Source organism: Lissotriton vulgaris, chromosome 12 (assembly GCF_964263255.1).
Source record: "Lissotriton vulgaris chromosome 12, aLisVul1.2, whole genome shotgun sequence".
NCBI lineage: Eukaryota > Metazoa > Chordata > Amphibia > Caudata > Salamandridae > Lissotriton > Lissotriton vulgaris.
In genome coordinates, this window is record NC_141700.1 from 738,585,859 (window position 1) to 738,613,282 (window position 27,424).

General features: G+C 41.0%; 1 protein-coding gene across 1 annotated transcript in view; it reads right to left on the reverse strand.

Annotated features, from left to right (window-relative positions):
• The window catches only part of LOC147678467 (vomeronasal type-2 receptor 1-like), a 77,378-nt gene that overhangs the window by 5,747 nt on the left and 44,207 nt on the right, over positions 1–27,424 (reverse strand). The window contains exons 5-8 of the mRNA XM_086945646.1: positions 24,818–25,109; positions 22,564–23,400; positions 12,731–12,958; positions 7,962–8,085 (exon numbers count right to left, since the gene is read on the reverse strand). Coding sequence (XP_086801772.1) covers positions 7,962–8,085; positions 12,731–12,958; positions 22,564–23,400; positions 24,818–25,109 — 1,481 coding nt within the window. The remainder of the gene's footprint in view (positions 1–7,961; positions 8,086–12,730; positions 12,959–22,563; positions 23,401–24,817; positions 25,110–27,424) is intronic.

Consider the following 27,424-nt stretch of genomic DNA (forward strand, 5'->3'; position numbering starts at 1 on the left):
TGGATTAATTTTGATCTGCTTCTGAATATTGAGGTAATAGTTGTAAAACAGAGATGATTCAGAACCCATTTGAAACAAATTGATGCTTTTACATTCAAAAGCTAAGGAGCTTGAAACATTTTGTATCAAGTCCATTCACCACATTCTTTAAAAGGAGTTAATAATTACCCAGACATTGAGAAAATTGCAGTATACATACATTTACCTTGATTAGAGAAGGTTGGCATGTTAGTAATATTTACTAATTGATACATATTGATACGCTGTCCCATTTCTGCCTAGTAGATAGACTGCACCGGGCTGGTTTGAGGAACACTGCTTTGGCCCTGATGGAGTCCTTTCTCTCTAATAGATCTTACGTTGTGATTTGTGGTTAGATTAGGTCAGGCTCCTTCCAGCTACCTTAAGGGGTGCCAGAGGGTTCCTCACTTAGCCGCTCTTGCTAAATCTATTCAATCCTACGGCATCCAAGTATTATTGCATGTGGAAGATACGAAAATTATGGTATCCATTTCCAACGATGTTCCTTTGGTGGAATAGAGGTTTAAACATAGTATAGTGAACATTAACAAGTGGCTTAAATTAAAGACCAGCAAAACACACAAGGTGATGGACTGAATGTTGCACATTGGCAAAACATTCACACCCAGTCACAGATATGGGTTTAGTCCATCGTTATTTTGCTCACCACGCCACCCCAGTTCAGACATGGCCATATGCAAATCAGTCTTGACCCTGTTCCTCATGGGAAACGTCCAGCCCAAACTGCCAAGCCATGTCTTCCCTGGACCAGAATCAAGCATCCTAGGACCAGTTTCTGGCTATCAGCCGTCATCAGCCGGTATAGCTTGACTCCAGTGGCTTAGTGAGCACGGGATCCACATCTGGGCATACCCTTCCCACATAGGGCGAACAGCAAAACACACAAGGTGATGGACGGAATGTTGCACATTGGCAAAACATTCACCCCCAGTCACAGATCTGGGTTTAATCCATCGTTATTTTGCTCACCACACCACCCCAGTTCAGACATGGCCATATGCAAATCAGCCTTGACTCTGTGCCTCATGGAAACAGTTCAGCCCGAACTGCCAAGCCATGTCTTCCCTGGACCGGAATCAAGCAAAGCATCCTAAGACCAGTTTCTGGCTATCAGCTGTCATCAGCCAGGATAGCTTGACTCCAGTGGGGTAGTGAGCACGGGACCCACATCTGGACATGCCCTCCCCACATAGGGCAAACAGCAAAACACACACGGTGGTGGACGGAATGTTGCACATTGGCAAAACATTCAACCCCAGTCACAGATCTGGCATGGTGAGCAAAAAAACAATGGATTTAGGCCAATATCTCTGTACTGGGGTGAATGTATGACATTGTTCTGCATTCTGTCCATCAATTGCTCTTTTTGCATATGTCAAACCGAGTGGGACGGGTATGCTCAGACATGGGTCCCGTGCTCTCCATGCCACTGGAGTCAAGCTATCCTGGCTGATTTGGGCTGAAAGCCAGAAACCGGTCCTAGGATGCTTGTTTCCAGTCCAGGGAGGACCTGGCCTGGCAGTTCGTGCTGAACTATTCCCATTTGCTGCAGGGTCAAGCCTGATTTGCATATGGCTGGGTCCAAACTGGAATGCATGGTGAGCAAAAAAGCGATGGATTTAGGCCCAGATCTATGTACTGAGGTGAATGTATGACATTGTTCTGCATTCTGTCCATCAATTGTTCTTTTTGCATTTGTCACCTCGAGTGGGACGGGCATGCTCAGACATGAGTCCCGTGCTCTCCATGCCTCTGGAGTCAAGCTATCCTGGCTGATGAGGGCTGAAAGCCCGAAACCGGTCCTAGGATGCTTGTTTCCAGTCCAGGGAGGACCTGGCCTGGCAGTTCGCGCTGTACTGTTCCATTGGGTGCAGGGTCAACACTGATTTGCATATGGCTGGGTCCAAACTGGAATGGCATGGTGAGCAAAAACACTACGTATTTAGGCCCAGATCTCTGTACTGGGGTGAATGCATGACATTGTTCTGCATTCTGTCCATCAATTGTTGTTTTTGCATTTACATTAAATACCAACAAGACTGAAATCTTGTTTTTTGGTGAGCAAAGTTCGTGTGGTCAGAGATGTGGGGGCCAGAGGTCTCCGACCTGCTCCGCCGCCTGTCTCTGAGGCTTCAATATTTGGGTTGATCTTTGGCATTTCCCTTTCCTTTGACACTGGGACTAAGGGAATTGTCAGTTCTTGTTTTTTTACCAATAAAATTTCGAGAAAGGTCTTTCCTTTCATTCCTGTTGAACTTAGAGTTGATGTGGTCAATCCGCACATCTGGTCCTGATTGTCCCTAAATGGCTGTCAATCAGAGAAGGCATCCACTCTTTTCACTAGCTGCCAGTAACAAGTCTTGTGAAGTTTAAAGTGCTTTGTCTAGTTCACACTACTCTCCATTGCCAGTGGCCAATACATTTGAGAATGGCCTTGCAATTGAACAAGTCCAACAGACAGTTGAGGTCTGCCTCTCTTAAAAAAGTAGAGGTACAGAGAGTTCAGAAAAACTATGGAGGGGGGCGCATCCCTTTCCCTTGGCTGCTGCCGGGCTCTGAAACTCCCTTCCCATCTGCATTGGAAGTCTTTCCTCTCATGCTGCTTTTCTTAAGCACTTGAAAACCTGGCTCTTTTCCTGCTGTGATAAATAGGTTTTGCTGTTTTTCTTGTAGGGGTTTCTCTGGTAAACTAGCATTTTGACACCTTTAGGTATAACACACTCTACAAAACAAATATAAATACTACTGAGAGATGTGGTGGCAGAGACTCACTAAGTATAATATTAATTAAAGTTCACAGATTTTCAAATAGTAATATAATTATTTGTAAGTCAAACCAAGCACAATTAAATCTCTAAAATGTATTGTTCATTTATTAGCCCTGGCAATGTTTTTTGAAATAACCGATTTGGAACTATTACTTGTTCAGTCTTTGAAAAAATAACTTAAAAGTATGAGAAGCATATCGACATAAACATTATATGCAGCTTACATGTTTATATTCTTTCATAAAAATCTACAAATACTTCAAAGATACATTTTAATCCGATTCAAAAAAGTATATTATGTGAAGTCATTCCATTTTATAATAAGAGGTTAAGATTTCTGACAAGATAACTTTTTTTATACATCTCTCGCAGTATACTTTGCAAATCTTAAAAAATATGTTTCTCTAGATTAACAACTTATTTTTGCAGTTCAGATAGTTACAGAGGTTGGATCATGTGGTTTACCTTCACGACACAACAGGATATGATGTTTCTCAGAAGAACTATTGTTCAAAAACTTTAATTCTCTTCCAGTCATGTAAAGAGATCCGTTATGTGTACTGCAGATTTGAAAATTTTTGTTAGTCAGTCTTAGAGACAGAACATAGCTCTAGGATGCTGGTTAGTTTCCCTGAAAAATGGATTTTTAAAGAAAAAATGTAGCCAAATTATGACTGTATATGTTTGCTAGTGACATCAACAGTATATTACATTCAGGGGAACATTTACTGGCCAAAAAGGGAAAGAAATTCAATAGACAATTATCTCTGCAGACTATTATCTTAGGTGTGTAAACCTGGAAGTAAAATGCATGCTTTATCAAAGTTTGTAAATTTTATTTTGGGAATCTAGTTTGAGTGATCAAATCATATGATCAAAACAACAAATTATCAACCTCTAAATCTGAACTATAACCATTTCCCCATAAAAAAGTATTCTTATAGGGTGAGGTTTTCTTGAATATACTTTTATGTTTATTCCTTTTCACCAACATTGCCACTGTTACAACTGGAAAGCTGTACAAGGCACAGATTTGTATGTGGCACTAGTGAGCATATCATATGAAATTTGGTCTGGTCTGGTGTCTCTTCCTGCCATCCACAATCCTCCATATTGTGGGTATTAGAAATGTCAGTCTTTGGATTGCCTATGCCTCAAATTTTTGCCTCTCCTTCTCCATTTTGCTAAACTCATTTTAGCTGACCTTAGTTATTCACCATTGCTAACCAGTGCTTATGTTCACTCTCCTAAAAGCCTGAATGGCATTAACGTGTAGGAACCTTCTAGAGTGCTATACGATATACCCGGGGACTGTAAATTAAATGCTACCAGTGGACATGCAGCACGTATTGTGCCGCCTACAGAAGTATCATCTTAAAACATTTCAAGGCCTGCAACTGCAACCGGAATGCAGTTTTACCCCGCCATGTTGACTTGGCTCTAAAACCCCTTGCCAAGACATTAACTCATCTTTTATTACATATGTCACCCCTAAGGAAGGCTCTAGGTAGCCCATGGGGCAGGGTGCTGTGTATTTAAAAGGTTGGACATGTAAGTTTAAGTTTTATACGTCCTGATAGTGTAAGACTCCTGACCTAGTTTCACACTATCCCTTCCATAGGATAACATTGGGGATTCCCTATTACATTAAATAAGCTGTCATTTCAAACTGGGAGTAAGTGGCTATATCATGTTTGGTGTCTTTGGAATTGTAATGAAACAACCAATGTAATGGTTAAGTTGTTTTTTATTACAAGTTTGGCCAATTTTAGAAAGTTAGCATTTTCCTGCGCTTAGCTCTGTTACGCCTGAAGCCTTGCTTGTGTCACATGACTTGAAATAACTGACAGTTAGACATTGTGAATTCTACCCAGACAGTCACACATTAGAGGGATTAGGTATGCATTGCCTGGATAGGCCATATTCTAGCAGGATGGGGCGGGGCTGAGCAGAGCCCTACTTGCATTGAATAGGGAGTGCTCTGCTTTTACAAAAACAACATATCACCTCCACATTGTCACTGCAGCGACAACATATCACCTCCACATTGTCACTGCAGCCAGGTTGAGGAAAGGGTAGGCGGAGTCATGTAATTCCATGTTCTTCAAAGCCACTTTCTAGAAGCTTCTCCACCTTCCAGAAGGAGGGCACCAGGGTATAAAAATACGGCCACCGACATCAGCTCTTTAGTACACTCCTGGACCTGTTGATACTCTGCCAGAAAAAAAGGACTGCTGTGCTGCTGAAAGGAATTCCACTCAGCTGGACAGCTGCCTTGCTGCTGTGCTGCATGGTGCTCTGCTGCCCTCCTGCCTGAGTCCGAGGGATTTAGACCTGCACCTGAGCCCAGGACTCACAAAGTGACTCCAAGGTATAATCTTCCTGTTCTGTGCCACAGGGACATAACAGACTCACAACTACCTGCATACGCACCCAGAAACTGCTGGAGCAGGATCCAGACCCCAAAGTGGTGCCTCTCAGGTCCTGGGCCCTAGGTGTGGCCACCAAAAACCTAAATAGAAGCTTTTAGGCTCTTTTTGATTGCAGATGGGCCTGTTGGCACGTACCATTGACATTCACACAGCCCGGCAAAGCAAACTTCTGTCAGCCTGATCCTTCACACTACAGCATCGATCACATGCTGGGAGAACCACCATAAAGCACTGTCACAACCCTCCGTGATGACAACAGAATCTTTGCGCTACAGCCACAGCTGCTTGTGACACCAGGCCTGCTAATTGCGCTATATCAAAGATGATTCAATGTGCTTTCCTACTCCACGTGGACCCCCTCCACCATGAATTGGACACTTGATCCTTGGTTGAGTACGTCACTCTTTAGCAGGAATTACCTGGTCCCTGTAACCGGCCCACACTCCATCACGGTCACCTAAACTTTGGCCTTTCTCCTGGTCTCACACAACCAGATAGCCACATTTGGTGCTTTTTTACACTTAAATCTTTATAAATTCATAACTCTGGTTCTACTGATTGGAAGTTTGTTGTTTAGGTGGCAAATAAATTTTTTAAATGTACTCTATTTTTCTAAATTGGTGTGGGATTTTTCTTGTGTTGTGTTTTCAATTTATTACTTTTTGAGTACTGCATAAATACTTTATACATTGTGTCTAAGTTAAGCCTGACTGCTTTTTGCGGCAAGCTACCCAGAGTTAAGCCCAGGTTAGCTTCACAACTTTTTGTGGTTCATACTGCATGAGCTTGTGGCTGTTGCTTGACCAGGGCTCACACCCTAGTCGACCAACAACCCAATTTCCCACAGTAGGTTTCCAGGCAGGCAAACCCAAGCTGCCTGTTAGAAGCCAAGCTATTTTATTTTGCGGGGAAAGCATTTTCCTCTGTAAAACAATAATTTCCATTCCCTGCCATCAAATCTGTCACAGCTGAAGGTTTTCTTCCAACATCTTTAAAATAAAAAGGATTGGGGTTGAAGTTTATGAATTTCCATAAATGCACTTGTTTGCAAGCATTAGTAAAGCTTACAAGCACGCATTTGTAGCAGAAAATAATCACAGTGATCAATGCTTTTAGACATGTCAATATCCCATTTGTGAATGCTTGACTGGTGTGTAACTAAGGAGTTTTTGGACAAAAACATACTTGACAGCATACATGGCATTTCATATGCAAATTCTGTTTAGATACCAAGAGTATGACACTGACTACAATTGTTTGGATTAATTCCCAGTCAAACTCCATGAATTTAGCAATTCTTCTGATGATTGTTCAGCTTCTATTTTGAATACTTAACTTCCTGGGATGGTTCTCTAACCTGAAGCCCCCAGTCAATGCTTTGTCTGAAGACATGAAGGGTGATATTACACCACCTAGGACCCTATTTAGAGTTTTATAGCTAGGATACCTCTGCCACAAATGTGACGGATATCCCATTCAGTGTAATAGAAGTACCCAAGAAAATATTACACTTGCAATACAGTGTACAGGATATTGTCCCGTTTGTGATGGAGTATCATATTTGCCAAACTCTAAATTAGCCCTAAAATTTGTTTTCTTCTGCTAAAGACCCAAAGGAATAGATTGAGTCGAGGAAGTGTTAACATCTGTTGTTCTCATGTATTGGCTATTGCCATTTTTGCACCATTTTATGTACATGTATATTTACTCATATAAACATGAAAAAAACAGCTATTTTGTTTTCTCTTGATCAAACCAAAGGCTCTTTTGATATCATTCAATATGCCCCTTTGCACTCCTGCACTTAAGTTGCCACCTCCTTGTCAAATAACAACATCACTATGCCTTTGCTAATGTAGCATATGTTGTCTGTCTTTTTGCTCATGGTCTATTGAGCAAGTTAAAAGGCTGATTTAAACATCTGCTTTTCCTGGACCTTCAAATTTATTTCCCAACAAACAAAATGATCGGGTGAAAGAAACTTATTGAATTGGATTTTACATTAAAAAACTCAAAATTATTGACAATCATTTCAAATAAGTACTGTTTGTTTTTGATTGCACATGCCCAGGTTCCTTCACAAGATTGCAGTATAGACCAATATATTTTTTATCTTTATCTTAGGTTTGCAGGAAATAAAAACTAGTATGGTCACATCCAGTCAAGTCAAGAATAACTTTATTTCAGCTCAAAGAACCATTAAAAGATCTACAGATTAAAAAGTTAAAATACAATGCATAAAAATTCCCAATAAAATATAAAACTTTTACAAAATGACAATGTAGATACCTGACTGTGACCCTAGAAGACTCTATACAGATTTTACTCATATCACTTTCTGATCACAAAGGAACCTCTTACATAATTAAGGGCGAATATTCCTCAGTAATGGGAGCAAAAAACTTGTTCCAATTTATACAATGTTAAAAAAAATACAAAGTGCTTAATGTTCAAATGTTTTGCCTATGCAATTGTTTTGATAGAGTGTTAGTATTATTATTATTAGTAGTAGTAGTAGTATTAGTAGTAGTAGAAGTAATGGTAGTAGCAGTAGTAATATTTATAGTACTGACAGGGGTAGGGTAGTATTAGTATTAGCAGCATGAGTTGTAGTAATATGAACAGTGATAGAAAAATTAGCACTTATAATAATTATAGTAGTAATAATAAAATGATAATGAAAATGTTTTTATCATTATAACTCTTCAGATTTCCATACCTTTCTCATTGGAAATTTCCCCTTCAGAACATTGGATGCAGTCGAAGCAGCATGTGGGCTGTCCATTGCGAGCAGCTTTCCTATACCCAGGGACACAGCTCTCACTGCACACAGAGCGGGGAATCTGAGAATGATAAAGGAAAAAAAAGGGCAATTGTATTTGAAGGACAAGCACATTACACCAGTTAGGATAAGAAAATGGGAATATAATGGAACATATTTACTAAGTCTGGGCGAAATTTATATTCTCAAGCATAATTCAGAATTTTCAGAATGTTACCTTATTCATGTTACGCTAAACTCCTGAAATTACGTCATTATGCCACTTGATGTAATTACACTCCACTGACAGTAAAAATCTATGGGAAATTCTCCATTTGCAGTGAATACACAGGAGTTACAGTACAGGAAACTGCAGTGCTTTAGTTTTTTTGCACAATTTTTTCAGCATGAAGATATTGCGTGAATGACAGATTTATAATTCATAAAAATACCCCTAAAATCTATTTGAAAGTACACAGATGATAATATTCAGTATTTAACATTATGTTTTAATAGCGCTTGTAATGATACTGAAAATAATTATATCTCCAAATACAAAGTAGTCCTCAATATTTTGTCCCTATTACTTTAATCCTATTTGCAATTTAAAGGTATAGGGGGTCAAATGTGTGAGGCAGAAACAGTAGAAGACTCCAGAAATCCTTGCAGGCTAGTAGATCACATCGCGAAGACCCCAACAGGTCCCAAATGAGATTAAAAGTCTCAGAATATTTAATATTTAATATTTCTAGGCAATGTATAATTTTAGGAGAAAAGTCACACTTGAAGTAATACTGAATTTAGTTTGACATTTCTTTGCTTTTTTCAGTGCCATAAACATTTATAGTGGGATGGAAGTGTGTAAAACACAGAAAAGGATAGAAAATGCTATTTTTATCTTTTGTCATTTTTTTCTCCAAACTCTGTGACAGAGTGTCCAGTGGTGTTTAAGACATACATCTAATTTGCTGCTTTCATTTGTATTACTTTGTTTTGAATTTTAGTTTTGTACCAATCAGATGACACTGCACCGGATTAGCAAATTGGCAGGGTGCTTACTGCATTCGATTAATCTAAATGTACTATCTTATCCTGCAGAGAGCTCTAAGTTTAAAGTGCAGAATACATTAGATAGATTTTTAAAGTCAATTAACAATGAGTCAAGGTTTAAGTCTGTTAGCAGTGAGTCAGTTTAACAATGATATATCTCACCAACACTGTTTTATTCAGTTCATTTGTAAAAAACATTATTATGTTTAACATCAGAAGTTAGAAAAGGACCTTTTTAAAGGTCTCAATTTAATCAAATTTAATGTGTTCTTTGAGACTGCATTTGATGATTTGTTGGGTTAATAGTCTTATATGTTCACCTTTAAAATGTAAATCAGAAAAAAACCTAGGGTCTTCCCATGAGTCCATTGTAATAAACTGGAAAGCCTAACCTTAAAAACTTGGTGGAGTTTTGTTCCTATTTATCACAGAAAGGCAAACCTTACTGGAGGCTGGAAGTGGCAGCTTGGTTATTCCACTTTTTAAGAAAGGCTGATAGTTAAATCCCTTTAATCGCAGGCTGTTAACATTAGTAGTTGCCTGTGGTAATGTCTTTTCTATGACTTTGTCTAAAACATTGCACAAATAGGCATCTTTAAACAACATAATCTAATTTTAGCAGTAAGGCTTTATCAGGAATGCATCCACAAGTTATAGTACGGTTGAGATCTGCACCCCCCCTCCCCCGATTCCTGTCCTTTGGTCTGACCATTATTTAATAAACTTTTCTATTTTTCCAGTCATCACTACCTCTCCTAGATCGTTGGAAGGTTCTAGAGGGACTGCTAGGGCTTTTCACCGGGTGTCCTCTGAAACGCTGGTAGCTGCACTCTACTCATACCTTTGTCAACTATCTGGTTGTTTAGAGGAGGATCTGGATCTGCTACACAGGTGGCTAGTAGATAGATTTGTGGAGCTAGCTCCCTTGGCAATCTCTAGTAAATCCTGTAGCCGCGCCTCTGTCCCGTGGTTCACTTCTTTTCTCGGCGAGTTGCGCCGAGAGTCTAAAAAAGCTGAAAGGGCTTGGTGTCGCATGTACGATCCCAATGATAAAAATAAATATAGGGAACTAACTAATCGCTATCACCGCCATATTATGGCTGGGAAAAAGCCTACTTTGATAAAAGAATAGAGGACACGGCAAATATGAGCAAGGAAATATTCCGCAAAAGATTTCATTTCTCCCACCTTGATTTTGCCATCCCACTCCCATACAGAAGCATGGGTTTGTCAACTTGCAATCTTTTTCGCATCAAAAATTAAAGCTATTCAAGATACTTTTTCCCCTTTGAGCCTAGTAACTGTACCTGAGACTAGGCTTTCCTGGTCCCCATCCCTGGCAGTGGACGGCCCTTCTCTTTCTGAGTTTCTATCTTTGTCCCTCCCTGCCTCTCTGGACCTTCTTACCCAGCTTAAATCTGGCTCTCCGCAGGATCCTTGTCCTGTAAAATGCCTTGGAAAAGTAGCTCCTGCCTTAAATTCCCTGCTCAACCCGGTGCTCAATATGTCCTTAAGCACGGGAGTGGTTCCCCAGGCCTGGAAGCATGCCTTGATCTTGCCGCTTGTCAAGAAGCCCAACTTGGACCGTTTGGTCCATGCTAACTATAGGCCGATCTCCCTTCTCCCGGCCTTGGCAAAGGTGGTGGAGAAGCATGTTCACATCTCCCTCTCTAACTTCATCGAGAGTAACGATATTCTACACGACACTCAGTCGGGCTTCCGCACCAACATGAGTCTTCTTGAAGTTACTGATGCCATCAGGGAAGTACTAGATACTGGAGGGAAGGCCACATTAGTTATGCTGGACTTGTCGGTGGCCTTCGACACCATTCCCCACGACTGTCTCCTTTTAAGACTCTGGGAGATCGGATTGCGTGGAGCGGTGTTGAAGTGGTTTGAGTCTTTCCTCGCCGGCCGCCGGCAAACGGTCTGGGTGCCACCTTTCTCCGCCGACATGCCGCCATTGGAGGTGGGGGTGCCTCAGGGCTCCATTCTGAACCCCACCCTCTTTAATATCTACATGGCACCTCTGGCGGCAGTGGCGGAGTCGTTTGGTGCCCAGATCATATCCTTCGCTGATGTCACCCAGCTCCTTTTTACCTGCACTAAGGGCTCTGACTTTGACGGCATGCAGATCAGAGACTGTCTGGGGGCGGTCTTTGACTGGTTTAAACAGCACAGTTTGAAATGTAATTCCGATAAATCGGAATTGCTTTTCTTCGGATGTTCTCCTGATCCGAGATGGAAGGCCTGGTGGCCTCCTGATATGTACCCTCCAGCAGATGTCTCTGCCAAGGCGAAGAACCTTGGTTTCCAGATTGATGATGGCCTTTCCTTTGGGCCTCAGATTCGTGAGCTCACAGGGAAATGTTTTGGCATTTTGAAAATGCTAAGAAAATGTCTTCCTATTTTGTCCCTGGAGCATAGAAAGATTACTGTACATGCTCTGATAGGCTCACGCCTAGATTATGCGAATGTACTCTATCTTGGATTGCCAAAGTTTCTTCTTGAGCGCCTTCAGCAGGTTCAGAATTCCGCCGCAAGGGCCATTTATGGCCTTCAGCGAAGAGTGAGTGCTTCAAAGTTGCTTAAAATGCATCACTGGATTCCTCATTTCAAAACGGATTACTTTTAAGGCATTGACTCTTGCCTTTAAGGCACTCCATCTTGTAGGGGCCAGATACATCAGGAGGCGTCTAGCTTTCTATCTGCCTTCTAGAACTCTGAGATCGGCGTCCTTGGCTATGGTTCGGTTCCTTCCATCAGGCGGGCTAGAATTGGAGGTCGCTCTTTTCGATACTTGGCACCTCGATGTTGGAACTCTTTGCCCGTCTCTCTTAGGAAGATCAGCAACTTACTGGTTTTTAAGAAGGAGCTGAAGACATGGCTTTTCACTCAGTAATTTTCTTTTGCCCTGCATTTGCCCTGGATTTCTTTCTTTCTCGGGTCTTTGTCAAAGCGCCGGGACACTCCTAGGAGTAGCTATGCGCTATAAAAGAGCTGTATTAACATAACATAACATAACATACCATAATGTATCAAAATCACAAAATTAGTCCAAGAAACAAGTAATAAGCAAGAAGCAACCACTTATTTTTTAACATGAATTGACTTATGTATATAAGGCTGTTCTTCAATGTAAATAAAGTCACTGGCTAATTTCCCCCATTTTATTAAAGTGTTGATTGAGTTGTGAGGCAGACCTGGGGTTGCAGGTACTAGTGGGATCTGTAACTGATTATATAAAATGTATCCCCAAACCTATAGTATTTAGACAATGTTTTGGTTAATCTTGCCTTGTTCTTTCTGGCCTCAAGATGTAATGCAAATATTGTTTTATCTCCAACCCAACCTGAACTGATAAAATAATTCAATCCATTTTTCTCAAAACATAGTTTTGAGTAGTTAAAACGGCTACTACTGGCTATTGAATGCTGCCTTTGATATGACAATGTTTTTAGGCCTAAACGTTTCCGGACAAAAGGTCCGTAAGAAGAAATGTTACGTGTTCAATTATCAATTCAGTCATTTAATAAAGTCTCCTAAAATTCCATGTTCATGTTTTAAGGAACAATCTCACCTCTTCTTTGCATTTTTTCAATAACAGTCTTAAACTGCTGTCAAAAAACCACATATTTTAACAATCACTATCTTCAGGATGTAAAAAGGTGCTATACCTCAGTTCCTGCCATGTTCCATTTTATGGCGCTAAAGTTGATGAACATTTCTTGACCCTTGGGTGCCCTGCTGTTAAAACTGCCAACTTTCACATGCAGGATGGTGCCTTCCTGGCTGCTTTGCCAGTTGACAATGTCGTACACAGCAGGAGGGTCTCCATGGCTGTCAAAGGACATCTCCTCCCCAAGCTTGTTCCGAAAGCTAACACTCTTGAGGTAATGTAATATCTGTTGAGGGAGAGCAGAGAGACACACAATTGATCTTATTTTGGCTTTCAAAAGAATGGTAAAATAATCCTGCCACCAATCTGTCTAAAATAGTATTTTCATAGGAGCTGGTCCTTGCACAGTACACTGTAAGTGGTAACAGGAATTTTATTTTTTAGTCAAAACGTCTGCATGCCAGTAGACTTTTCTTTTTCAAAATGGTTCTACATTTTAAAAGATAAAAGTTTTCCTTTTTGGGAACCGTCCTGTGGACAGTAACCAATTGCTAGAGTTCTCTAAATAACTATTCTACAATGAAAAAGTAGGTATTCAAAAAGTGCCATTGCTTTTTGAAAGTTAAATAGACGTTTTTAATTTTAAAAAGCTGTTATTGAAGAAACCAGATTGTTGAACCATGGGGGAGAGAGTCTTCACTTAGGTACATGAGCTTCCACTAAGTGAAAACATATTACGTATACATATTAAGTATACACCTTTCCGTGAACAGGTCTCAGAGATAATTATTACATGATCAACACCCATCCAATATTAGATTTAAAACTCAGTTAGTTAAAGTTTCAGCACTGTGCACTTTTTTACATTTGGGAACGCTTGTACTGAAGTTGTCAACTTGTATACCTTTTGTGAATAAATTGTTACTTTTTGGGAAATATTTCAAAACAATTCTGTGGAGGAATGAGCGTTCTTCTCTAAAAAATAACAATCAACTAATGGTTTGCTGTCTGACGATCAATCTTTTTCTCACTTTGAGAAAAAAAGAAGACCGAAAATATTTTTTGTACCACGTTTGGACCATGCTGGTAAATTTGGCAGTTTATTGTGGTATCTATCTGTGTGTATTATGTGGGTGATATTTATGATATACTCAAGGATGAACCCAAATATTTTTACAAAAATATTTTTGCAAAAAGAGTTTCCTCATAAAAATAAGCCAAAGATTTTCTGAAACTGATAGTAGCAAATTTCCTAACATCTAGTGTTTCCACTGTTCTCTTGTTAAAATCTGTACCTCACATATGAGGGTCGGCCTGTCGAAAGGTCCATCATGCAGCCTTTTGTGGATCCTGTCAGCAAAACTTGACAATGAAACTGAGTGACTGGCAGAAAACTCTTTATGAATAAAGGTCACCACTCACCCCCCCCCCCCCCCACCTTGGGAGTTTACTCCTGCAGAACAATATAGAATGGCAAGTGTGATGTAACAGGCAAATGGTGAAAAGCAACTATTCAGTTTTATGACAATTATGATATACCCGAGGATGAACTCAAACCCAAAGCCAAAGATTTTCTGAAACTGATAGTAGCAAATTTCCTAACATTTAGTGTTTTCACTCTTCTCTTGCAAACAGCTGTGCCTCACAATTGTGGGCAAGCCTGTCAAAAGGTCCATCATGCAGCACTTCAAGGATCCTGTCAGCAAAACTTGACAATGAAACTGAGCAACATGTTGACAAGCAACTATTCAGTTTTATGCCATTTCTTCATCTGGACATACAAAGCACTTTCTGCAAAATATACTCCTACTGGCATGGGTGTCTTTATTGGGCAGGTGGATATCTGCCTGGGAGTGGAGGCCAGCCACCTGTTTTTTTATAAATGTGCTCTTGAATTTCAAAATTGCAGTGGGGTGCCTGCAGTTTTTGTGGCTAGGTTCAGCTGACACCGAAATCAAACCTAGTAATTAGAACATTTATGAAAACTACAGACAGAGAAATCCAGGGAGGAAAGGACTGTATGAATCCCACAACTTTTTCTCACATAGAATTTGTTTGATGCACGAGCGCACGATTCAAGATGGCAGCCCGCTGCTGATCCTCCGGCACACCCTTCCTAACGACGAGGTTTTATATGCCGAATTTACAGGAATATTTTTACTTCCTGTTGTGTACCCTTACCTGATCATAAGGAAGTGCTTTCTGCAGGTTTTTGGTGGGGCGGACGACTTCTGGACTCCTTTGGCTCCCATCTCTCCTTTACCATGGCTTCCCTCAGCTTGGCTCTGGAGATCCTGTTAGGAAGGCGGAGTTCTGTATCTGGAAAGGGTGCAGCTTTGGCCTTGGTATCCTTCCACTGCTGGTTTAGCATATTTATCTGCATTTATATTTGTCATATACCATTTTCCCTATATTTATTTAATTTGATTGATTATGGAAAGCGAAGCATCAACTTCGTCAACACATAAACGTAAACAGATAGTTTCTCCTCCATCTGATAAGTCAAAAGTGGTAGATACATCGGAACCATCCCTTATTACTATTTTGGAGGAATTGCAGGCTGTTAGATCAAATACAGATAATATTGCAATGGAAGGTTGTGGATATTGAGATTAAATTAAAAGATGTTATAACAAAAACAGATAAACTAATGCCTCTTGTTACAAATATTCCTTCCATCAGTACTAGATTGCTTGAGTTAGAAAATAGAAATATGCAATATAACTTGCGCATTGTTAATTTGCCTGAAGATTTAGAAGGGAATGACAGCAGACGCTACCTTAAGAACTTAATGACTAATTTAATAAACTTAAAGTTTTCAGAAAAATTTGAGATTGATAAAGCACATTTTATTCCATCTCATCATAAACCAGTCCAAAACTAAACCTTGTCAAGCCATTTGTAAGGTTCTTCGCCATCACTATGTCATCTTTATCCAGAAATCAGGTAGAGAAATTCTCTCTCTTCTGGTTAATGGCACTAAAATCATCATTCATCAAGCTTTCCAACCCCAGCGCAGGAAACAACGACATCACCCCATCGCAAGACCTCTGCAACCCCCTCGCTTCATACTTCCACAACAAGATCGCGGACATACACAACAGCTTCAACAACCAACCAACGCACACCATGACCGAACAACCACCCCCCACCACCACCCTCCACGCCTGGACCCCGATCAGCACCGAAGACACCATCCGCACGATGAACTTCATCCACTCCGGATCACCGACCGACCCCTGCCCTCACCACGTCTTCAACAAGGCCGACGCTGTCATCGCACCCCACCTGCGAGACATCATCAACACATCCTTCAACACCGCCACCTTCCCTGAGAGCTGGAAGCACGCCAAACTCAGCGCTCTACTCAAGAAACCAACAGCGGACCCCACCGAACTCAAGAACTACCGCCCCATCTCGCTCCTCCCGTTTCCAGCCAAAGTCATCGAGAAGACCGTCAACAAGCAGATGGCCGCCTTCCTCGAGACAAATGGATCCCTCGACCCCTCACAGTCCGGCTTCCGAGCCAATCACAGCACCGAGACCGCCCTCATCGCCGCCACCGATGACATCCGAGCCCTGATGGACAATGGAGAAACAGCGGCCCTCATCCTCCTAGACCTCTCCGCGGCATTCGACACTGTCTGCCACCGCACCCTAGTACAGCGCCTCAGCAACATCGGAATCCAGGACAAGGCGCTGGAATGGATCATCTCCTTCCTCGACGGAAGAACACAGAGAGTCCGCCTACCACCGTACAAGTCAGAGGCCTCCGAAGTCATCTGCGGCGTCCCTCAAGGATCATCTCTGAGCCCCACCCTCTTCAACGTCTACATGAGCCCCCTCGCGGCCATCGCACGCAAACACAACCTCAGCATAATCTCTTACGCCGACGACACCCAGCTGATCCTCTCCCTGACCAACGACCCCGCCTCCGCCAGAGCCAACCTGCATGAAGGGATGAAAGAGGTAGCCGAGTGGATGACGACCAGCCGCCTGAAACTGAACTCTGACAAGACGGAGGTCCTCATCCTCGGCTCTTCACCCTCCGCCTGGGACGACTCCTGGTGGCCTCCCGCCCTGGGCACCGCACCCAAACCGACAGACCATGCACGCAACCTGGGCTTCATCCTGGACTCCTCCCTCTCCATGACCAGGCAAGTCAACAACGTCTCCTCGGCGCGCTTCAACATCCTACGCATGCTACGGAAGATCTTCTGGTGGATCCCCACCGAGACCAGGAAGACCGTCACCCAGGCCCTCGTCACCAGCCGACTGGACTACGGCAACGCCCTCTACGCCGGTACCACCGCCAAGCTCCAGAAGAGACTCCAGCGGATCCAGAACGCCTCAGCCAGACTCATCCTCGACATCCCACGAACCAGCCACATCTCCGGACATCTGAGAGACCTTCACTGGCTCCCCGTCAACAAAAGAATCACCTTCCGCCTCCTCACCCACGCACACAAAGCCCTACACGACCAAGGCCCGAGCTACCTTAACAGCCGGATCAACTTCTACGCTCCCAAACGCCACCTCCGATCAGCCAACCACGCGCTCGCCGCCGTCCCCCGCATCCGAAGAGCGACTATAGGAGGAAGGTCCTTCTCCTACCTGGCCGCCAAGACCTGGAACTCCCTCCCGACCGACCTGCGCCTGACCCAAGACCACCTCTCCTTCAGGAAGAAGCTGAAGACCTGGCTGTTCGAGCAGTAGCGGCACCCCCCCCCCAGCGCCTTGAGACCCTACGGGTATGTAGCGCGCTCTATAAGTGTCATTGATTGATTGATTGATTGATTTTGCTAAGGAGACCATTCCCATACGATGAGATTTTGCAGCTTTGGGATCACGATTGAAAACTCTGGCTTCAAATATAGACTCTTCGATCCATCCACCATGCTTACCTGGAAAGACATTTCCAAATAACTTCACCTTCCGGAAGACCCTCAAGCTTTTCTTGATAACCATTTTCCTCTCTCAATGGATACACATGATTGTTCAATTTGAGAATGTTTAGACTGTATTATAGCTTATTATCTTAATTGCTTAAATGGGAGTTCATATTTGACACACATTTTAGGTCTTTACTATTACTGCTGCTATATTTGATATTCTTTTAAGTACGGGTGTACCTCTCTCTTCTCTTTTCTCTCTTATTATAGGCACGTGTGAGTCTCATTAATATCTATGTATGTTCTTTACTGTTTTATATTTACTTGTATCCTTTGTTTTATGTTTTCTCTGTTTATAAGGCTACTTCTTTGGTCTCTTTTACTGCTTCTTTCAAATCTTATATATCTGTTCATTCTTTTCTTTCTCTATCTTTCATCTTTATTTCATTTCTTAGTATATGAATATTACTCATAAGATTAAAATTGCCTCCTTGAATATTAGGGGTTTAAGACATGCAGTTAAACGTTTTAGATTATTTATATAGGCAAAATTCGGATATTTGTTTATTGAAAGAAACACACATTGATGACAACATCTTAGCGTACATGCAAAGGAAATGGGTTGGTCAGATTATATCCACCCCAGCATTAGTCAAAAAGAATGTTGTGGCTATTAATATTTTTTTTAAATCTTCAATTGCAAATTTTAGATAAACAATCTGATTTTGAGGGCAGATTTCTCTTGGTTAAAGTGAAACTTGGTAATACAATTTTGCATGTAATTAATATTTATGGACCTACGGCAGATGACCCTAATATCTGGTCTTGTATTGCTACTGAAATTCTTCAACTTGTGAAAGTTTTCTTGATTGTGGGTGGAGATTTTAATTTAATTTGTGACCCCCTTTTATATAGATTATCTTCAACTAAATGTACACCTCCCAAATCTTTTCACTCCCTCAAAGCTTTATTTAAAAACACTAAGCTTGTTCAAATGTGAAGACTACATTTCCCCACTCAGAGAGAATTCATCTTTTTCTCTATTCCCCATAACTCTCACTCACGCTTAGACTATTTGTTAGTGTCTAGAGATTTAGTGGTCTATAACTCAACCTTCCATAGAAAACATTGAAATGTCAGACCATGCAGTAATTTCCCTTCATTTACAAGGTATTCATTTTTCTGTCTCTCATGCCCCTTGGCACAGGAATGTAGATGTTGTCCTTCAAAATGTTCATAAAGACACAATTTTAACAGCTATTCAAGAGTATTTCTCACATAATCCTGATGGTGTTACCTCCCCTATTATAAAATGGGATGCTTTTAAGGCATACGTAAGAGGAGTGGTTATTTCTATAATGGCCCATGAAAATAAGTCATTTAACACCAAATTATGACATTTAGAAAAACAGATTGAAAAATGTGAACGATTATTTATATCTTCCCAAAATATTGTTATTTAAACGATGTTGCAAAAACTCAAATATGAATATAATTTAATGCTAACCAAAAGAGCTGGTAATCAAATTGCTAAGCAGAAAGCTAAATTTGCTTTTAATGCAAACAAGTCGGGGAAAGTTTTAGCTAACTCTCTTCGCATCAAAAAAGATAGAACTCAAATTCATGCTAAGCACAAAGATAAAGGTACCATTGCTGTGTTTACTTCAGATATTCTTGATGAATTCCTTAAATTTCATTCCTCATTATACAGTGGCCAAATCTTCTTGATCCTCAAGTCATTGACAATGCTTTAATTTCTGCTCATTTACCCCAACTTTCCCAGTCTGATAAAGCCAAATTAGATAGCCCTACCACTACAGAAGAACTTGTAATTGTTCTTCAATCGCCCAAACCCCAAAGTCCCCTGGTCCTGATGACATTCCTGCAGAATTTTATAACATTTTTGCTGATATTCTCACCCCTCATTTATGTCATTTATTCTCTACATTCACCCAATCTGGATTATTCAGAGGTTCCTTAACGGAAGCTTTATTTATAGTTTTGCCTAAACCAGATAAAGATCACAATAAGGTTTCAAATAATTGTCCTATCTCCCTAATAAATCAGGATTGTAAAAATCCTAGCTACTTGGTTAGCTTGTATTTTGTCTGGTTTTTATGTAAAAAAATGCTCTGTCAATAACACACAATTCCTATTCCATGTTATAGTAAAAGCTTCTACCATACCTCTCCCGTGGGCCTTCTTGCTCTAGATGCGAAGAAAGCATTTGATAAAGTTCATTGGCAATTTCTTTTTCAAATTAAATCTTCTTTTAATTTTGGTAATAATTTTATCAAATTGGTTTCAACATTATATGGCTCCCCTTCTGCTCGTCTTTTTATTAATGGTCAATTTTCAAATCCCTTTTCTCTCTATAAAGGAACCCGACAAGGTTGCCTATTGTCAACTCTTCTTTTTATATTAGCAATTGAACCTTTTCTCTCATTTTCGGAATGCCATTGATATTGTAGGAATAAAGTTAACTAACATTAACCTTAAAATGTCTGCTTATGAGGATGATGTCCTACTATACCATAGTAATCCAGCCACATCTATACATGCAGTTTTAAATGTTATACGTGAATGCTCTATTGTTTCTGGTTACGCCTTGAATACCCATAAAACAGAATTATTTCCCCTAAATGTCCATTGCACACGTTCAATGCTGGATTCTACTGAAATTGTTTGGCAAAAAGAGAAATTTTAATATTTGGTTATACTTTTTGACATTCCTTAAAACATTCCATTACTCTCAATTGTGATATTTGAATTACAATTATCACAAATAATATTTGCCAGTGGTTCCCACTACATTTATCTTGGGGGCGCGGGGGGTACTTGAAACCGTCAAAATGGTTCTAGCCTCAATTAGCTTACAGTTACCGCTCTTATTTTATAGAAAAAATTATAAACTTATTTCCAAAATTGTTTGTAATCATAAACCACCTTCTATTTGTCATACCAACTTTAAACTTTCCAAACTTAATGGAGGATTTGGGCTGCCTGATTTTTTCAAATATCATAAAGCGTTCACTTTGGTTTACTTGTACTGACCCTAGATATACCCCTAAATGGTTACTGATAGAATAAAATTTAGTTTTGCCCATTCCTCTTCCTTCACTTTTGCCTATGTCCAATTCAAAGAAATCTTTTAAAATCCTCCCCCACCATACCATGCTTTAAATTGATTATTACTGACTCTGATGCTTTTTTCTCGTTACATATTTCAGAATTTGCTATGATTGCCCTTTGGAACAATCCTATACAAAAGTTTAATAGCACTATCACATTTTGGAAATTATAGATATTAGCTGGTATTTTCTTCCTTCAGGATATTTATGAAAAAGGGGGATTGTTATCATTCTCTGAATTACAAGCTAAAATCATGCTACTGAATGTCGAAGCTTTTAATTATGAAATTATTTGTAATGTTCTACTTAACACCTTCCCAAATCTGCTACCCCAATTTAAAACCCCTGATTCTGTAACTTGCAATAACGTTTGTTTTAGCCTCCCAACATGCTGTCTTTCGATTTTACAAACAGATAATTTGTACAAGTGTTACCAATCTAACTTTTTTAACCCCTTTTTGGAATGTAGAACTCTCAATGAATTTTTCGTTAAATGAGTGGTGACAAATATGGACCACTGATAAAAAGGTGTTTTTCTGTATAGTTATCTCAAACTAATGCTTTAATTTTATTCAATTGTCTATGGACTCCTTATAAATTATATGAGGCTAAACAAGTTGATTTCCCACTATGTTAGCATTGCAAATGTTATGAGGATACTTTAAAGCATGTTCTTTATAAGTGTGCAGTAATATTTCAATTTTGGAGAAATGTTTGGGATATTATTGTTAAAATTCTTCCTATTTCTGAGGCCCTTACTTACAGCATCCTTATTTGTAAATCACATGTTTTATCGTCTACCTTACTGGACTCCTGTTCTAAACTTTTTGATCTTCTAATTTCTATCTCCTCTTATTGGAAGTCAGCTGAGGCAATTTCAGTTCAGGCTTGGTGGTCTTATGTTACTTTTGTTAGATCTGGTGCTGAATTGTCTTATAAGCAAACTTGTGAAATACATCTTCATTTCAACAGATATGGAGACCAATTGATAATTACATAAACACTAACCTATAAATTATTTAGTAATTCCATTTCTTATTTTATAGACATTGTTGTATGATTATTGCTTTGGGAAGGAGCCTTGTTTGTTTTCTGTTCACTCCTTATAATGTTATTACTTCTATGACAAGTGTTAACTTTTGGTATATTGATGCTGTTATGACAATGTTTTTGACATTAGCATAAATCTGTTATATATACCAACACTGTATTATTCTTTGCTTTGTATTTGTTTGCAAAAACCAATAAAATATTTTGATCGAAAACAGAATTAGTTGTTGTTGCTAAAATCTATCCCTTGAAAACGGCTTAAGGCCTGTGTTGCTATGGTGGGGGTCAGAGGACTTCCATGCCCTATGCAGGTACAGAAACCATAAAAAAAGAAATCTATCCGACCATGAACAGCTTCATTGCACTAATGCAGGGAGTTCTGCAGGGCTCCTCTCTCAGTCCTACCATGTTTAATATATGCATCCAGTCTCTCATCAAACTCATATGTGGGCTTGAAAGGAACCTAATCAATTATGCATATGACATACAACTGACAGTCTTATTTAACCCAGGCTCTATGGGGTCCTAGGAATGTTTTAACCAGTGCATGGAGGGAATAGCCTATTGGCTTAGAAATTACTCACTGCAGTTTAATGCTAGCAAGACGGAGATCATGCTCTGCCAGGTGGAATGGACAGGCGCCAGTCATCTAAATGATTTCTGGCCAACAGAAGATGGATGAATTACTGTATAGGCAGGCTCCGTATGAGATCTGGGGGTAGAACTAGACTCCACCCTCCTGTTAGTACATTACTTACATTATTAACATTAAAAAAACAGTTGACTTCCACTTTTCGCTCTTTATTTGCCAGTCTCACCTTCCATGGTTCAATGTTCCATATGTTGGCACAGGTATTATTCGTAAAAGGTCCCTGTCCTGGTATACAAGACCAAATGTTTTTTAATGTGTGAGCCACAGCATACACTGCATTGTAAATGTTATAACTGATTCTCAAGTCAGAGGCAATGAAGTATCGGTCCGGAATAGCCAGTGGGTTCTCATAGCCAGTGCAAATAGTTTCTGATGTCTTATTTAGATGTGAATCAACCATGATGGCAGTGCCTGGCCATTGACATTGGAATGCATGTTCCCAAAATAGTTTCAAAAATGGATCATGTGGGTAGGACAGAGGATGAAGCTGGAGAAGGAACTCTGTGAACCCAGGCATTTCTCCTTCATGGATGGCAAACCCAATGGTACCACTCAGCATATTTGCAAGTTCTACAGTGGAAACAAAAGGGGAGGTTGACCAACCCTCGGAGGCAATCCAAACTTTCCTTGCACCGTTCAGTCTGGATAGTTTCTCCATTATGGGGCATATATAAGGATCAGAAGAGAAGACGAGGATGGCTGTTGCTGTAGACCTCTGGACCTCCTCCACTATGTGGTTGATCTTGCTGTCTTGAGCAATAAGAGGGACGGTTTTGTGGAATGCAATGCACACTCCAAACTTGGAGAGCTCTGCTTTTAAAATCTGAGAGCCCAGCTGGCCATAATCATTATCAGTTGACAGAAGTCCCACCCAAGTCCACCCGAAGTGGACCACAAGTTGTGCGAGGCCTCTGGCTTGGAAGTCATCACTAGGAATAGTTCGGAAGAAGGACGGGAACTGGACCTTGTCACTTAGCACAGCGCTGCTTGCAAAGTAACTAATCTGTGAATAAAGAGACAGGGCAGGAGCATTGAGCAGAGTTCAGTGTCAATCCATGCCTTGAAAAGACATGCACTTAAATTACGAGATTTAAATTAATTGAGCCAGGATAATGCTGCAATCCCTAATGTTTCAGGACAGAACTCTGAAGCAATTAAGATTATGGGTACAATGTACTATAAGACTTGTCACAGAAATTGCATGCAAATTGCGCATCAACTATTTGTGACCAGTCTTTAAATTTTAAATGTCACCTATGGTCTATTATGTTGCATTGCAAAATCTCCAGTCACCGATTATCACAGAGCAACTCGCCAAATGAATATCAATCAATCAGGTGGCAACTCCCTGTGCTTAGCTACATACACAGAGATTTTGGACGGCAGGGAACACCAAACCACCATTCCTGTGTTTGCGTTCCCAAACAGGAAGCTTTTTTTTTAAAAGCTGTTCCTGTGCTTCAAAGGAACACATGCTGCTTTTTTTTAAACTCCTTCCATGCTCATGACGAGCTGAGCTCGTCATGAGCTCGTCATGAGCAACGGCGCTCCGGTGCTCATGACGAGCTGAGCTCGTCATGAGCCGTGGAACGCTCGCTTGCGGGGATAATTCCCCTGCTGTGCTGAGCGTTCCATGGGAACGGGTGTGTCCATGACGAGCTGAGCTCGTCATGAGCACAGGAGCGCCGTGCCTCATGACGAGCTCAACTGGTCATGAGCATGCGGGCGCCGTGTGCGCCCCCCTCCCCCCCAGCACAGCGGGAAAATAACCCCCGCAGCGAAGGGGTTAAAGCCATTGGTAAAAAACATCAAGCAGGTGGCAGTGGTTTCTTCAACCATTGTCTATTTCACCCCAGGTGACTGACAACATTCACAAAACGGAAGTCGTCCTGAGTAAACCAACCCCTTTGAAAATCAGTTACCACCTCCTTTTAGGTATAGGTAACTGGTCAATGGTTTATGAACACTATTGCAGTTGCAAACCATGCATACATACATTGAAACATGGAACTCCAACTTGCATTTATGAGGGGGCGCCTCTTTAATGTCTCATCAAACTGGGATTTGGAATGGATTGCAAACCACATTTTAGAAGTAAGAAAGACTTTTACAACTTTATAAATGGGTTTAGTATGTAGAAAAAAGGTATCTTGTTGTTGCATATTCCAAACCCCGTGATTTTGCAAATCACGGGGTCTGCTATCGTAAAATGTCTTTGTACATCTGCCCCTCAAGTGTTTAGTCCAAAAAGATTGTCCTAGCTCCTTAGAGTTAAGAGAATTCATATTTATAGAATATGCAATATTTATATATGATTTATTAATTGAAGTGTCTTAATCTGATTAATGTTCTATAACCTATCCTTCAAAACTTCTTTTCTCTTTGTTGCACTCCTAACATGTTTGACTCTCTGACATTACCTGTGGATACCTGTGTAGCCCCAGCCACCTGCCGATGGCAATTGACTTTGTGGTGCCTGAGTCTGCAATGATGACTGCCAGTGGGGGCTTGTCCGGGTAGCGGTAGTTTGGCAGGCCTTTGTCATCCCCTGCCAACAGCTTGGTGAGTCCTCTGAGAGACTTCGTCAAAGACAGACAGACGTCGAAGATCCGCAGACCCAATGTGACATTGGGGAGGAATGTTCTATCTTGATTAATTTCGTGTACAGCAAAGTCTATGGTTCGTGCCCAATGGTAAGAACGGATGTTGAAACTGCATAGGTGGCATGACAAAGAGATGCTGTGTGATTAAGATGGAGAGTTGGCAAACAGCGTAAAAGTGTTGAGCGAAACAGTTCTTTTAACTCATATCCATGTAGAATATCCACACACATAGCATCCTGTGGATTTTCTTCATATAAACAGTGCTCAAAGATCATATATTGTTATATTATGTGCATTTGTAAAGTGCACTATCACCCACAGGGTTATTCTGCTACTATGTGACGGTAAGTATTAACTTTATTTAAACTACCCAAACCTCCATAAGGCATCTCCTTAGCTCATATTTAAGGCTGTCTCAATCTGCACACAATCTTGGAAGGGAATGGGATATATTTAACATAGAGATCTGGAGCAGACCCAGGGTCACAGCTATAGGAACTTGTTTCAAAACCATTGTTTTTCAGATGCCTGGAACAAAATGGCAACACCTCTGCAAAGATGCAATCAAACTTAATTGTGAAAGGTAGTCCCTCTATAATAGCACAAAAAACAGTTATCCGCCCAGACCCTGTAATAATTGGCATTCTGCATATAGACCCCTTTAAGGATTTCTTTGGAGGTGGGCACTGACATGCAGGGCTTTGGGCCTGTGCTCGTGAATAGCCGTCACTGGGACAAGTGTGCAATTCTGTCTGCCCATTCTTGACCTTTCTCCAATGCTTCTTTGTTGTTGGAGGGGCAAAAGCAATACACAGAGTAACATATTGATAAAGTGGTACACTGGGGTAGTGGTCATAATGTGGATAGGTCAATGCATTTTTAGGTATATTGTAATGGCCAGAAGGGTGAAATGGGTGGGGTGACAGCAGAAGTGTGAGCCAGGAGCCTGTGGTGGTAAATAGAGAGTTGATTGGTAATTTAGTCTCCAATTTAGCCCAGCTCTGAATGGGTGGCTCTCAAATCTATGAGCCCCCTTTTAGACTTTTTCTATCCTCCTGTGGTTGGTTGTCCAGCTCCTATCCTGTCACACATACCTGTAATACATGAGCCGCTATGGACCAGTTTGGAGTGTTGAAAGCCAAGAGATTTACAGCCTTAGAATCTCTTGTGGGGGTGGATTGACTCGCCCTGTCTTCATTGGATCCTAGTTTACAGGGTTCCTATGTTGCAGGGAGCTCTTCCTCATTAGACCTGGTTAAGAGGTGAGAAAGTGATAAGGTGGCCAGTTGGAGTATTGCAGGGTTGGCTGGGAAATTATCTGACCCTAAGTGAGTTGAGTAGTAACTAAATTTTAATATTATTATTATTATTATTAATTTTATTAAGCGCACAGCTACCCAAAGGTTTCCCGGCGCTGACCAACAAGGTATGGAAATTACAACAATTACTGGTTGAATAGCCATGTTTTCAAATTCCAGCGGAACTTCAGATAGTTGGGCTCAGTCCGAAGACAGAGCGGAAGAGAGTTCCACAGGGACGGACCTAAAAAGAAAAATGAGCGGCCACCCATTCTTGCTCTCTTGATCCTAGGAATCAGAAGCTTGGATTGGAAGGATGATCTGAGAGTACGGGAAGGGACATAAGAAATGATAAAAGATTTAAGGTATTGTGGGGCATTGCCCGCAATGATTCTGTGTATAAAACACAGAGCCTTAAACTTAACCCGACTCTCAATACGGAGCCAGTGAAGACTACGTAGAAAGGGAGAGATGGGAGACCTGCTAGGGAGTTTGCCAAGAAGGCGAGCTGCCATGTTTTGAACAGTCTGAAGTTTCCGGACAATATCCTTGCCGGCACCCAGAAAAAGAACATTCCCATAGTCCAGGCGGGAGGTGATTAGTGCCTGGACTACGGTTCTCTGGGTGTCAGGAGGGAGCATATCATATATTATCAGGAAACATGGGACATACCTAATGTCCTTTATACTGATGGCTCTACCTCCTTTTTTTCCGGGTACCCCCATCAACTTTTGGAATGTCAAGAGGGGTTCTGGCTACAGAAACGCTCTCAGAAACGGTCGCTCCCTGCTCCTGCTGGTATCGTTAATATTCTCGCTGCTTTGCCTGCAATACTTTTATTTACATCTTGCTACTTGCCTTGTCATTGCATCCACTGAAGCCACAAGCCTGTGCATATTATTTAATTTAAAGCGCTCTGCCGATTGAAGCCACGAGCGTGTGCTTTGTATTCTATTAATAGCGCTCTGCAGATTGAAGCCACGAGCGTGCGCTTTGTATTCTATTTATAGCGCTCTGCCGAGTAAAGCCATAAGCGTGGGTATATTAACCCATTCATAGCGCTCTCCCGATTTCTGCATTTCCCCTGACTCAGATGCGCATACCCAGCTGTTGTGTGCGCCAGCTG